Here is a 12,414-nt window from a genome sequence, read left to right as displayed (position 1 = left end):
GCCACGTGCTGGGCCTCAAGTGCTAATTCTGAGATAGAACTGATGTGACTTCATCAGGGAGGGATGGTTACCCTCCTGCTACTCCCCCCACCCCACCCCCCAGCGCCCGGGATCTGTGAGAAGATGGAGGGTTAGGGCAGGAATGACAGTAAGGCGTCAGGAGGGTAGTGCCAGATGTCCAGAAAGCACATGTCCAGATGCCCAGGGAGCACAGTCCCGAGGTCAGAGCAGTCCCCCCATCCCCTACAGAGGTGACGCCCAGCCCGCCTCAATGGGACACACGCGTGGGCACTGTGGGCTCTCAGCAGTCCCAGACGCTCTCCCCACACTTCTGCATGCTCTCCTCCCACGAAGGAGGGCTCTGAGAGGCTCCCCGAAGCTCTGCTTTCCTCATCAGTGAAAAGGGAGACCAATGATGTGTCATTTGTGGGGTCATGGGCAATAAATGATCCCCCTGTGAAGGTGCTTTGGGTGCACGTTGATATAAACACACTGGGCACTTTGTCCCGGGACCAGCAAGCTTACTGCCCTCTTTCTCAAACACCTGTCTCCAGGGGGGTGTGGAGACGGTGCCAGTTTCAGAGGTGGGGGGCAGCTGGGTCCCAGGAGGCGGAGAGCTGCACAGAGGCATGGGGAGAGCTGGGTTTCTGGAGGATTCAGGACCGCAGAGATGCTTGGACACAATTTCTGCTGCCTGGCTCTTTGTCCCCAGCTGGCGACCGCTGGTTCTGACTTCCCAAGGAAACCATGTATTTTCCTCCTTCCTTCCTTGCCCTCCTGCCTCCAGCCTTCTTTGTGGGACACATGCTCTTGCTCTCACGACTGCAAGCTCCCCAGGAGCTGCGGGCAGAGGCGCTCTCATTGACAAGCGAAAGCACAGCACCCCGGGGTGTCAGCAGGCTCCAAATGAACACTGTTCAACTGAGCAACCGAATGAACAGTAACGACAATCCTTGCGCTTTCCCTCTGCCAAGCATTTGGTCTTTAGCAACATGATTATCTATTATTTTGATTGTGTAGAAATCTAATATCATGGCAGGTTTCATCCTTTTAAATTTACCCTGTGGTTTTTCATTATGGAGAAAAGCTCAGTTCCCAAAGTTCCCCATGGCAGAAACGTCTAGTTACTCTACACTGCATCCTCTCTTCCCTTCTTAATTTGTAAAGAATCCCAGTTTCAAAAGCTAGTTGCTACCCAGCTAAATGACCATACGGTCTGGTACCCCTCGGAGTTAGGTGTGGTCATGGGACTAATTTTGGCTAATGAGATTTACACAGTAATGGGGCTGACTTCTAGGACGTTTCCTTAAAAGACGGGAGACCCGATGCGCTTCTTCCCCCTTCTTCCATCTCACTGTCTGGAATGTAGACATGAAGGCTGGAACACTAGCAACCATTACAGCCCATGAGGAAGGGGATACCAGCCTGGAGGTAGTCGAGTGGTGAGCAGGAAGGAGACTGGACCCCGTGACAGTTTTGTGGGACCGCCATACGAGCCCTGGGCCCTGCCGTGGCTACTCTAGACTTCTGTTATGGGAGACCAAAAAAAAAAAAAAAAAAAAAAGAGTTCTATCTTTTCTGAGCCACGGTCATTTTTCATTTTCATGTTATGTTCAGCCAAACTCAATCTTCACAGATACAGCGCTGCTCGACCCACCTTTGCAGGGCTCCCTGGATGAATGTTTTCTCCAAAACCATGTTGAGCAATGATAGGTCATTTCATGTCGGTACAAACGATATTTCTCAACACATGGCTTATATATTCAGTGTGTAGTCAGGAACCTCTGTTGCAGTGTGGTTTATTGTAGACCCCGGACAAGATGAGCTCGGTCTGAAAAAATGCTCAAAATAGGAACTGCTATTTGGGTGCCCCTAAGGAAATCCCCCTATTGTGAAAGACAATGAGATAAGTCCTCTCAGGCTGTTGGGAAGGACTGAGCAGCCGGCTGCCTCCCCAAAGCAACGGAGTCAACAGGGCCCAAGGGGTCCTCCCCGGTATTCATTTCACTGGTGGAGAACGTGGGACAAAGGCATTTTGTCATTTGTCATACATTTCCAGTGTAGGGTAAGGATCACTGAGCTGCTCCTTCTGACAGTAATTAGCCAACAAGCTCAGTTGCAAAGTCTGCTCCTTATTAGAGACACCCAAATGTCACAAGTGTCACGGGGAAATGCTGGGCTCCTGTCTTGGGGGCGTGGAGTTGGGGCTGCGGTGCGCAGAGGGGGATGGGGTGAGGGAGGCGGAGCCGAGAGGCTTTCTAATCTTGACATCAACTCAAATCTCAAGGGAAAATATAAATGTGACTGCATGGGTATAAAAAAGGAAGAATTCTTTTTACGACAAAAGGCATTAACAATACCAATACTTTGGGTGAAAAGTATTTTAAAAAAGTTCTCCGGGAAATTCACGAGGCATTCAACAATTTAGCTGTAAGCATGTCCACTGACCTTTTCAAAAAATAATTGCATACAATTGGAAACACTCTTAATATCTAATAACAAGGAAATGAATGAACAAATGAGAGCGTCCATGTAATAAGATAATAGAATTCCATCAAGCAATTAACAATGACCGTGTCTTGACATGGGAAGCTGTTCACCATGTCCTGGGAAGCAGACAAGGCAGGTTCCAAAACAGGACGGGTGATGGGAGTCATTTCTGGTAATAAAAACGGAAGGTTTCTCACATGTGACATTGGACAGAGATATACCCACATTGTTAGGAGGGGATTTCCTGTGCGAGATGATTACCAATTCTTTATTCTCTTCTTTATTCTCAACTGCCTTTTCCAAAGTCTCCTCCATGAACTATCTTAACTTTATAATAAGGATAAGGAGATAGAAGTCATTAAAAAGAAGAGCTTCGTTGTCACCAGCCCGCGGATGTCCATTCTGATTCGGCGGAGAGCGAGACGATGGGCTTTTTAACAAGTTTTAATAACTCAGGCTTTTTAGTGAGAATACTCACTCTGATGCCTGGACACCTCCTGTCTTCAGCGTTACAGGCTTCTCAGAGATCAAGGCGCCTTTCACAGACTTGACTGTTTCCTGGTGAGATGAAAGAGGGCCCACCAGGGGCCGGCTGTGCCAGCCTCATGTCCGAGACAAGACGCGCCTTTCATCACGGGAGACAGGACACCAGCCGGGATGGGAATCGGCTAGAAAGTTTGTAAGTTTGGTGTGGGTTCCGGCTAGGGAGGAGGTTTCCCTGCTTTGACAGGGAAGGAGCCTGCCCTCAGGGTTGGGGCAGGACCTGTGTCAGGGGCATCTCCCCCTGGGCTCAAAAGCTCCCAGGGCCTGGTGAGTCACTGGAGATGAAAATGGGGTTCTTGGGGCTGAGTCACAGAGAATCTTGGAATGGAATATTGATAGGGATAGACAGGGTGGCCGGAGAGAGTCAGAGGAAGGAGGGGGAGGGAGAAAGGGGAGGAAAGGTAAAGGGCAGGGGAAGGATCAACGGCTGCAAGTAATTAATGGACCATTTTTCCCTGAAGAGTTCCGGTGACAAGAGCTGCACCTGTCCGTGATGCTGTCCCTGCTTCTGATGAGCTCAGGACCAGCACCAGGGGAGGCGCAGTGGAGGGAGCCGAGAGCCAGGCCCAGAAAGGAGCCCTGCCGGCCACGCTGGGGCCCAGCGGGAAGGACTGTGTGGGAGGAGTCTGACCAGAGAGAGAAATGTGTCCTTCTCTCAATCCCCCTCTCTCTCACACACATCTACTTTGCTTCAAGGCTGGAAGAGAGTTAACTCCAGACACTGCTAGGCTCGATTTGTAAATGCTCGTAGGTAAACCAGCCACAGAGAAACACCTCGGTGGCATTTCCTGAGGGCACTCATAACATTGAACGTGGTCTCAGTGACTCTTGGTGGTTCCTGATGGCTCAGCCCCCATTCCTGACTCCTGGGAAATGCATCCCGCATTCTTGAGGTCATCATGGTGGGACGTGGGGCCCACGGTGGGCACGCCTCCCCCCCCCGCCCCCCGCTACTCCATTTGCCTCCGAGAAGGGCATGTGTGCAAGTTGGCTCGGTGAGACCCAAGTGTGGCCCTTGGACTTGAACTTTCAATCGGGAAGCATCTCTTCCTGGTGGGAGGGTTGAGGACGGGCACTGCTGGTGGCCATTCAGGCACGGCTGAGGCTGAAGCCGACCCGGGGTGGAGGGGGGAGAGCACAGCCAAGAGGTGCGGTAAGAACATACGCCAGACACCCGAGTTCTCACGCTGGGTTCCCTCATGCCCGTGCGCCTTTCAGGTACGTGGGCTGACATGTGCCATCTTGGGCTGAGCCACTTGGAAGAGGGACTGGCAGCTTACGGGGAAGGGTCAGATCTATGACGACCGACTGGAGCTTCCCACACTCCTGCCTCTTCCCTCGGGTCTCCCATCTATTAACTAGCACATCACTTCCTCTGATCTCCTCTTTTTACGTGGTGGGTGCCGCAGACGGACGTTCTGCCTGTGCTACAGTGGGGAACGTGTGCATCCCATTCTTGTCCTTGTGCACCATGGCTCCCAGCCTGGTCCTGACACCCCCTCAATGTCTTGGCTCTTGCCAGTCACGCCCTCCCTCTCCGGAGCCAGAATCCTGCCTCAGTGTGCTGGGACAGCTCTCCGAGGCCTGTCCCACATTCCCAGCTCCACATGCCATCTGCAAGATGGGATCCCCTTCCTCTCTCCCCATCAGCTGCCCGCCGTGGTGGGCGGCCACATCCGGAACATTCGCTCTGGTCCCCTGATCTGAGAGGCTCATGACCGTGGGCTACGCAAAGCAGACGCACCTGGGGTACATGAACCCGCGTGGGTGAGGAGCACGAGCGTGGGAAAGGGTTGGAGGCGGTTCACTCGTTCTTCTCTGTGAGGCCGGGGAGTGGCAGCCCGTCCCTTCCCATGCCCTAGAGACGCAGCACGGCCCCGAGTTCCTATGTTGTCTCGGGGCCTGACCCTCAGCATGTTCTTTAGTTCTATATGCAATGCAGTGACTCTTCTAGCAAATTCCCCAGTTTGCCCAAGTCGGCCAGAGCTGGTCTTAAAACAGAGAACCTGGACAGACCCGCCTCTCCCGCTGTTGCCGTCTACCACGCATCTGCCCCTCCCCACCCTGTTAAGGCTTCTTGATTGGCGACATCCCAAGTCACCCAGCGACGGTGGAGCTCCCCGCCACCCCAAGTCAGCAATGACAGGCCCATCGGAACTCCACATTTGCCTTCTCCCCACCCCAGAGCCGTCTCTTCCTCCTCCTGTTGTACAAGTACAAAATGACAGTTAAGCTCCCACAAAGACAACCTAAATGAGTGCGTCCGCCTTACCGGCCGTTAAAGCTACCAGCTTCCCCGTCTCAGGACTTAAGGAAAACTTGCTCTTTGATATTTAAATTGTGTATTTCCTTTGCCTGGTACCCAGCAGGAAAAGCAAAGACAGAGAACAGAACGGCGATTTCAGGGTCACATTATTATTGGATTTGGTATAGTGCAGGCCTGTATCTCGTCCGTCTGGCATTTCGGAAAGTTTTGTTCTGAAAGTAAATCGCCTTTTGGGATTGGAAACGAACGTGCGCCGCGTGCCGGCCAGCTCGCTCCCCGGTAACGGGGCCGCGCGGAGACGGTGACACGTTTCCAGGTGTTTCGAATCAGGAAAATACGACCCGTGTTTATTAGAAGTGTATCTAATACTTGATTATCTGTTCCTCCTAGGAGAGGAAGATTAGATTTTGGAAGAGAAAGATTAATAACTTTCTTTTGCGGAGACAAGCGTGCGTTTGGGCCTGCATGTGGGATTCGGGCTACTCGGGAGCACGGCACCGAGGAGAGCGGCTTGTCTCCGCGTGCTCCGCGGGTAATGATCATTTAATTAAATCTTGTCATGAAAACACCTTCCTTCTCAGCACTGGACAGAGCTTAAGAAATGAAGACAGAAATTTTTAAAGAGTGTTTTCTTTTCTTTCTTTTTTTTTTTTTTTCAGGGATGATGCTTGGCAGACCCCTCTGGCCGTTTAGAGAGACAACCTGAAGTCCCTGTCCTCCTGAGCTGGTCTACTGCTGGGAAGCAGGTGTGGGGGCAGCAGGCCCCCCACCCGGACTCAGCCTGGTCTTGATACAAACAGCCACAGACTTCACTGCGACACGTACCTTCTCCTTACCCAGATCCCTAACAGATTTAATTTAATGCTAGTTCGCCCCTGACAACCAGTCCTGCAGCCGGAAAAGAAATACTATTTCTGCGTGACTCCGGTCTCCAGGTAGAGAGCGGCTCACCCACCTGATGGTTTGATGCTGCAGGGAATCCGGGTCCGTGGCGTTCACGGTCAGGAGCACGCTGCCCACGGAGATGTTCTCCTGCCTGGTCACCGTCATGGGGTCTGGGTAGAAAACCGGACCCTCATTGACATCCAGGACGGTGATGTGGACCGTGGCTGTGGAGCTGGGTCCGTAGGAGACGTCGGGCACCAGCGGGTCCTCATTTTCCACTTTGATCAGCAGGGTGTGAAAGGCGGAGATCTCGTAGTCCAGGGGCTGGAAAGCAGAGACGGGAGGCTCAGCATGTGTATCTGCTACAGAGGGCAGAAGGCGCCTTTGCCCCAGGTCCCTGCGACAGCCCACGACCGATGTGTGGGTGATCGGGGATGGAGCCAGGTTTGCGGGCTAACGTGAATGCAGCGTGGGGTCCTCCTAAAGGATATGCAATGTCCAGATACAGAATTGGGATGGAAGCTGGTAGTTTTTGTTTTTTTTGAGATTGAGAAGTGACAACACATGATGTGAGTCCAGAGTGCTAGGGTCCCCGTCTGAGACCATTTAAAGATGACGCCCTCACCCCGCCAACATTACAAGTCTTCCTACCTGTAACCTGTAGCCCCACGACTCTGACACTCCGTGGGGCTCGGGAAGAAACAACTCTGAAACCTAAGCTTCGCCAACTACGGGGTCACCCTGCCTCGGTTACCATGGGGGAGGTCGAGTGGAAAAGGCGGCCCCAAATTCTATCTTTAACGTTTCCATCTCCCTGGCCACAAGGGCTGAAGCTGGCTTCTGGACAGCAGGAAAAGGAGAGTTTCTCCTGGCGGGTGCATTTCCGGGGAGGGCGTGGCGTAGGGAAAAGGACTGGAGAGGATTGGAGACACGTGGGGTTAAGCCTCGGGGCCCTTCCCCACCTGAGGGCATTTAAAAACCTGCGGGCAATTTTCAATGGTCACCATGAGTAGGGGCTCTGTGGTCAGATACAGGGCAGGGATTACGAGACACATGGCCGTGCCTAGGAGGGACTCTACAGCATGATGGTGGATGGTCCTGGCTCCAGGGTCACTGAGATGCGGCCCACTCTAGGTGATTTCGCAAAGGGCTGGTAGAATCCGCCTCCCCCAGCGGCTGTGCAGAGTAAATCAGATCATGTTCAGGAGACCCCACTGCTGACATTATTAATATAGGGGTCCTGCCCATCATGTACGACACAGACGACATTCACCTGGCCACTTTCCAAACCATGGGATGACGCATGAGTCACATTTCCTGTCACTGAGGGCGTGTGGGAAGACATTTAGGTCAGATGAGGGCAGGCTGTTTATTTCAAGTAATTTTCCTCATGTTGACTGGGACGATGGGTAGCTAACGCCTCAGACCCAGGACACATGGATGCTTTTGCTGGAAGGACAGGACCAAAGTGAGTGCGGGGAGTCGGTTCGCACTCGACCAAAAGGAAGCAAAAGGTGGACGGGTTGTAAGGGCCATGGGGAGTGGCAGCAGCGTGAGACCGGGAAGCTGGGCAGAGAGCCCTGCACACACACACACACACACACACACACGCACATGCACACTCACAGAAAATGCTTCCTGATGGTAACAGGACTCTCTCTCCACACCTGCAACAACTCCCAGAGGGACTTACAGTATTAACAGGTGTAACGCTCCTAGCACCGAGGAGCTACCCAGTTAGATGTCGGTCCCATCCCTGTAACACAAGAATATCTCACCCTCCATCCCTCTCCAGTAAGAGATTTCTGTCCGTCCCGAGTGACGCCCCAAATTCATGACCTCGGCGACATACATTTCAAACTGGGGCCCAGGGTGTTGCCATGCTCGGAAGACATTTATCCCAAATCTAGCCCAACTGATTTTTCTACCACGATGGAAAAGCCACCAGGCTGGGGTTTCTTCCGTTTGTGAGCTCCACGGGACTTGGAACAGCAGAATTTGGGCCTGGAGTTGAGGCTGACACGGTGAGTGGGAGGGTTGGGCCACTTGCTGCACGGAGTGAGGCAGACCCAGACTCAGGCAGGGAGAGAAGATCGGGGTCCCCAGAGGAAGTGTCTGGCTTATTTACACATGACCTTTACATAGTATGGCTAAAATGCGTGTTTCTTTACATGGTAGGTACAACTGTGTACATTTCTGTTGGATCCGTACACGTGTGCCCATATAGTAAACACACACATGTGTGTTTTTACATGTCAGATGTGCATGTGCATGTATGTGAGCGAATGTGTGTATGATGGGGTGTGTGTGTGTGTGTATGATAGTGTGTGTATGATAGGTTCCCTGAGACTCCCGCCAAGTCTGGAAGCAGAGCCTGAGGCAGGGATTTGGAGCACGATGTACTGGCGTGCCTTCTCAGAAGAAGAAGGGAGCAGGGTGTGGTCTCTGCTGGAGTCCAGCTGCGGCCCAGTGCCAGGGGAGCTCTGGAACTTTCCCTGATTGCCAGATCAGTCCCATCTCAGGGCGGTGGGTGGCCTTTGCCTCCCTCTGCAGTCAGGTGCCGGCTGCAGGCTCTCTCCAGCGGGCAGAGCTTGGCCTGCATTCCCTTCGGTGTGCTGTTCTGCTGGGAAGATAGAGGCTGGGAGCCAGCACTCAGGGCTCTGGGAGTGTCTGCTCCCACCTAGTCAGAAGCCCTGGTGGTGCATTAGTTTCCTAGGGCTGCCTGATGAAGGACTGTGTAGCTTAATAATACAGAAATCAACTGTTTCACAGTCCTGGAGACCAGAAAGCACAAAATCAAATGGGAATGGGGCTGTGCTGGCTCTGAGAACTTTGGGGGGAACTTCCCTGCCTCTCCCCGGGGTTCCATGGCCTGCAGTCACCCTACTCCCATCTCTTCCTCCGTGGCCATACAGCCCCATCCCTGAGTGTCCCTGTCATCTCCTCACACGAATACGGTCCTGCTGGAGGGGGGGCTCACCCTCTCCACCATGACCTCAACTAATCACATCTGCAGTGACTCTATTTGCAAATATGGCCACATTCAGGAGGGCCGGGGGTAAGGACTTCAAAATATCTTTTCTTGGGGGACACAGTTCAATCCATACTGGTGGGGTTCACCCATGGCTCCCCGACCCCCACAACATGTCTGGTTTTCACCACTGCCCTTCATTCCATCCCACGACATTATTTATCCCTTACGGTGCACCTACTGTGTGCTAGGAGGGCTCTGTGAACATCAATGCACCCGGTCCTCACTTTATGTCATAATAGCAGGCGTTTTTAGTCCCCTTTCCTCCATGAGGGAACAGGCTCAGAGAGGTTGAGTAACTCAGTCACAGTCACACAGCTAATAAACAGCACTGAGCCATGCTTTGGCCCGGAGAGTGTGATGAGAAAGGAAGGAGAACTGACATCCCCTGGGCGCCACACTGGCCTCGATGGGTTTGATTAGTGACCAGTGCACAGAGGGAGGGCAGAGGGGCAGTGAGTCATACAGTGTCTTTCTGGAGGGCAGGGCTGCTTGAGCGCTCGTTCCCACCTGCACTGTGCCTGGCTATAATAATTCCAGCCGTGGGTTTCCCTGGGCAGGCCACCGGGAGCTGGTGCAACGTGGCTCTCTCCTCCCGGACGTTGCCCTGGCTCACGCTGGCTGAAGAGGCCCTCCCTCATCTGGGGCATATGACTTTAGTGATGTGATCTGTGTGATGCAGGGTCTCTAGGTCAGGGAGGGGAGGAAATTGGAAACTCTTCTGATAAAGTTCCAGAGATTCCACCTAATTACTATTTCACCAAGTGTCAACTGAGGGTGTGGACAAGCGTCATGGAGTCTTTATAGGCTAGGAAGGCCAGCCCACACGGAAGCGTAAAGAACCTGGGGTTTGCTGTCTGGAAGAGGGAGGGTTTGAAAGTGATCCAACAGTGATTTGCAAGCCTATTATGGGTTTGGGGATCAAGGCTTTCTGGATATTTCCATCTCCTTCAGGGACAGAAGAGATAATACACTTAAGATGCAAGGTAGATTATGTCCAGTGGAAAGGGTAACTCTCTGACAGTTTTGGAATAGGTTTACAAAGCAACTAAGAGCATTGCTGAGCAGAAGGTTTTAAAGAGGAAAGAGGTACTTGCTTTCCAGAACTGTTACGATTTGGTCCTGCAGGGAGGAGGGACTTCCCTGGGAGCCACACTTTTGTAATTTTTGCTTTTTTTTTTTTTTTTTTTTTTGGTGATTTTTGCTCATTCTTCTTTTTGCTCATTTTTTTTTGGTAATTTTTGCTCATTCTTCGGTATGCTCACTGCTAACTGGTTAGGGCACAACAGCTCATTGCCCAGTGACCATGCCCACCCGGTGCTCCCCTACCCATTTCTTCCTGCGGAGGCCCCAAAAGCCAGATTTGTACTTCCTACCCTTCCTTGCAGCTGGGATGGGCCCGTGTTATCTGGCCAATAATACTTCATGGGAAATTATCTGAGAAACCACTGGAAAAGATATTTCCTTCCCTGAGGAGAGGAGAGGGCACTTAAGAGCACTCTCTCGTGTTTGCCTGGCTGCCTTCTTGCTACCTGCCTTAGAACACAGAGAGAAGATGTGATGCCCAGGGCTTTGGCAGCCACTTTGTGTCCACGAGGAAAAAAGCCAGAAGCATTTACAGAGCCCCCTGCTGGTTCTCTGACCCCTAGAGCTGCCAGCCAATCCTAGACGGACCTATCTTCATCTACTTATGGAAATCACTAAATTCTCTTTATTATTTAAGCCACTATCAGCCTGGTATTCTCTTAGTTGACCTGAGGACATTCCTAATGAATGCCCTCAGGGAAGGCTGTGGAAATTTGTATGGGACCCTGCACAATAAGGACCTCCCAGTATGACCCCCAGAAGATCCCTGGAACCTTATGGGACAAAAGGGACTTCACAGATGTGAGTGAGCTCAGGACCTCATGGGGGGAGGATCCTGGATTATACATGTGGATCACTGGAGTCACAGGGGTCCTTAAAGGAAGGAGGCAAGGAAGTCAAAGGAAGAAATAGGAGACAGGAACAGAGAAAAATAGAATAATGCTGCCTTTGTCCTAGAGATATGAGAAAGGGCCACAGGCCAAGGAAGGTGGGTGGCCTCCAGCCGCTGGGGAAGATAAGGACAGGGCTGGTCCCTTAGAGCCTCCAAGGGGGGGCTGCCAAACTTCGCCCTGTGAAGCTGATTTTGGAGCTCTGGCCTCCAAAATTTAGATAAGAGACTGTAAGTCTGCATAGCCTAAGGCCACCGAGGGTGTGGTCATTTGTGATGGCAGCCCCAGGACAGGACTTGGGCTCCAAGGGCCAGTTGCTGTTTATCTCCTGTTTTTTTGTTGTTGTTGTTGTTTGTTTTTTTTTAAAGATTTGTTTATTCATGTGACAGACAGAGATCACAAGTAGGCAAAAAGGCTGGCAGAGAGAGAGGAGGAAGCAGGCTCCCTGCCCAGCAGAGAGCCGGATGCGGGGCTCAATCCCAGGACTCTGGGATCATGACCTGAGCCGAAGGCAGAGGCTTTAACCCTCTGAGCCACCCAGGCGCCCCTATCTTCTGTTTTTAAGAGAATAACCAGGTCTCTGCTCAGATTGACTAAAAAGACAAGTAATGATCCACATTTTTGATCAGAGATCTTTAGAAAAACCTTTGCATGTCCTGTTTTGCATATCTTAGATAATTCAGTATCAATCATATGGAAAATCTCATTTAAAAATTAACTTGGTTTCTTTTTAAGGTTACACATATGTTTGAGTTTCCTAGAACCTGTGAAACAGGTTGGTTTTGTGGCCGTGAGGATATAAATACACCCTTAAGCCCTGAGCCTTTTTCTTTTTCAACCCCAGGAGGAGGAGACTAGGGCTGCCTTCTCCTTGACCTTCCCCAGGGTGGAGACCCTCTGTCTGGTGAGGAGGGAGGAGCAGGGGAAGCGTCCTTACTTTGACAACAGACAGCATCCCCTCGTTGGTCTGAGGGTTGGTGTGGATCTCGAAGCTCTGGCCCGGATTTCCGTTGATGATGGTGTAGGCAGCCCTCCATGCGCCTGTGGCGGGGTCGTCCTTGTCCTCGACTGTCAAGTTGACGATAACCCCCACGGCTCCTTCCTCCACAGTGGCTTGAAACTGTACACAGAGCAAGTGGTTACGGTCACTATTTGGTAAAAACAGCATCGACCCTTTACTGAGCCTTTCCCACAGGCCCGATAGTGGGTCTGTGACCCACATC

General features: G+C 51.9%; 1 protein-coding gene and 1 long non-coding RNA gene across 2 annotated transcripts in view; one reads left to right on the top strand and one right to left on the bottom strand.

Moving 5' to 3' along the window:
- The window catches only part of LOC111152768 (cadherin 13), a 991,753-nt gene that overhangs the window by 79,692 nt on the left and 899,647 nt on the right, over positions 1–12,414 (bottom strand). Inside the window, exons 9-10 of the mRNA XM_022511391.1 lie at positions 12,129–12,311; positions 6,255–6,508 (exon numbers count right to left, since the gene is read on the bottom strand). Of these exons, the coding sequence (XP_022367099.1) occupies positions 6,255–6,508; positions 12,129–12,311 (437 nt within the window). The remainder of the gene's footprint in view (positions 1–6,254; positions 6,509–12,128; positions 12,312–12,414) is intronic.
- On the top strand, positions 2,797–6,149 carry LOC111152769. The gene is made up of 3 exons (XR_002640945.1): positions 2,797–3,169; positions 5,690–5,831; positions 5,959–6,149. It is a non-coding gene; the product is annotated as an uncharacterized LOC111152769 (long non-coding RNA).

Source organism: Enhydra lutris, unplaced genomic scaffold (assembly GCF_002288905.1).
Source record: "Enhydra lutris kenyoni isolate GAN:26980312 unplaced genomic scaffold, ASM228890v2 scaffoldscaffold30, whole genome shotgun sequence".
NCBI classification, from domain to species: Eukaryota; Metazoa; Chordata; class Mammalia; order Carnivora; family Mustelidae; genus Enhydra; species Enhydra lutris.
Note: the sequence above shows the minus strand (reverse complement) of the source record. Positions and strands in the feature narration are given on the sequence as shown.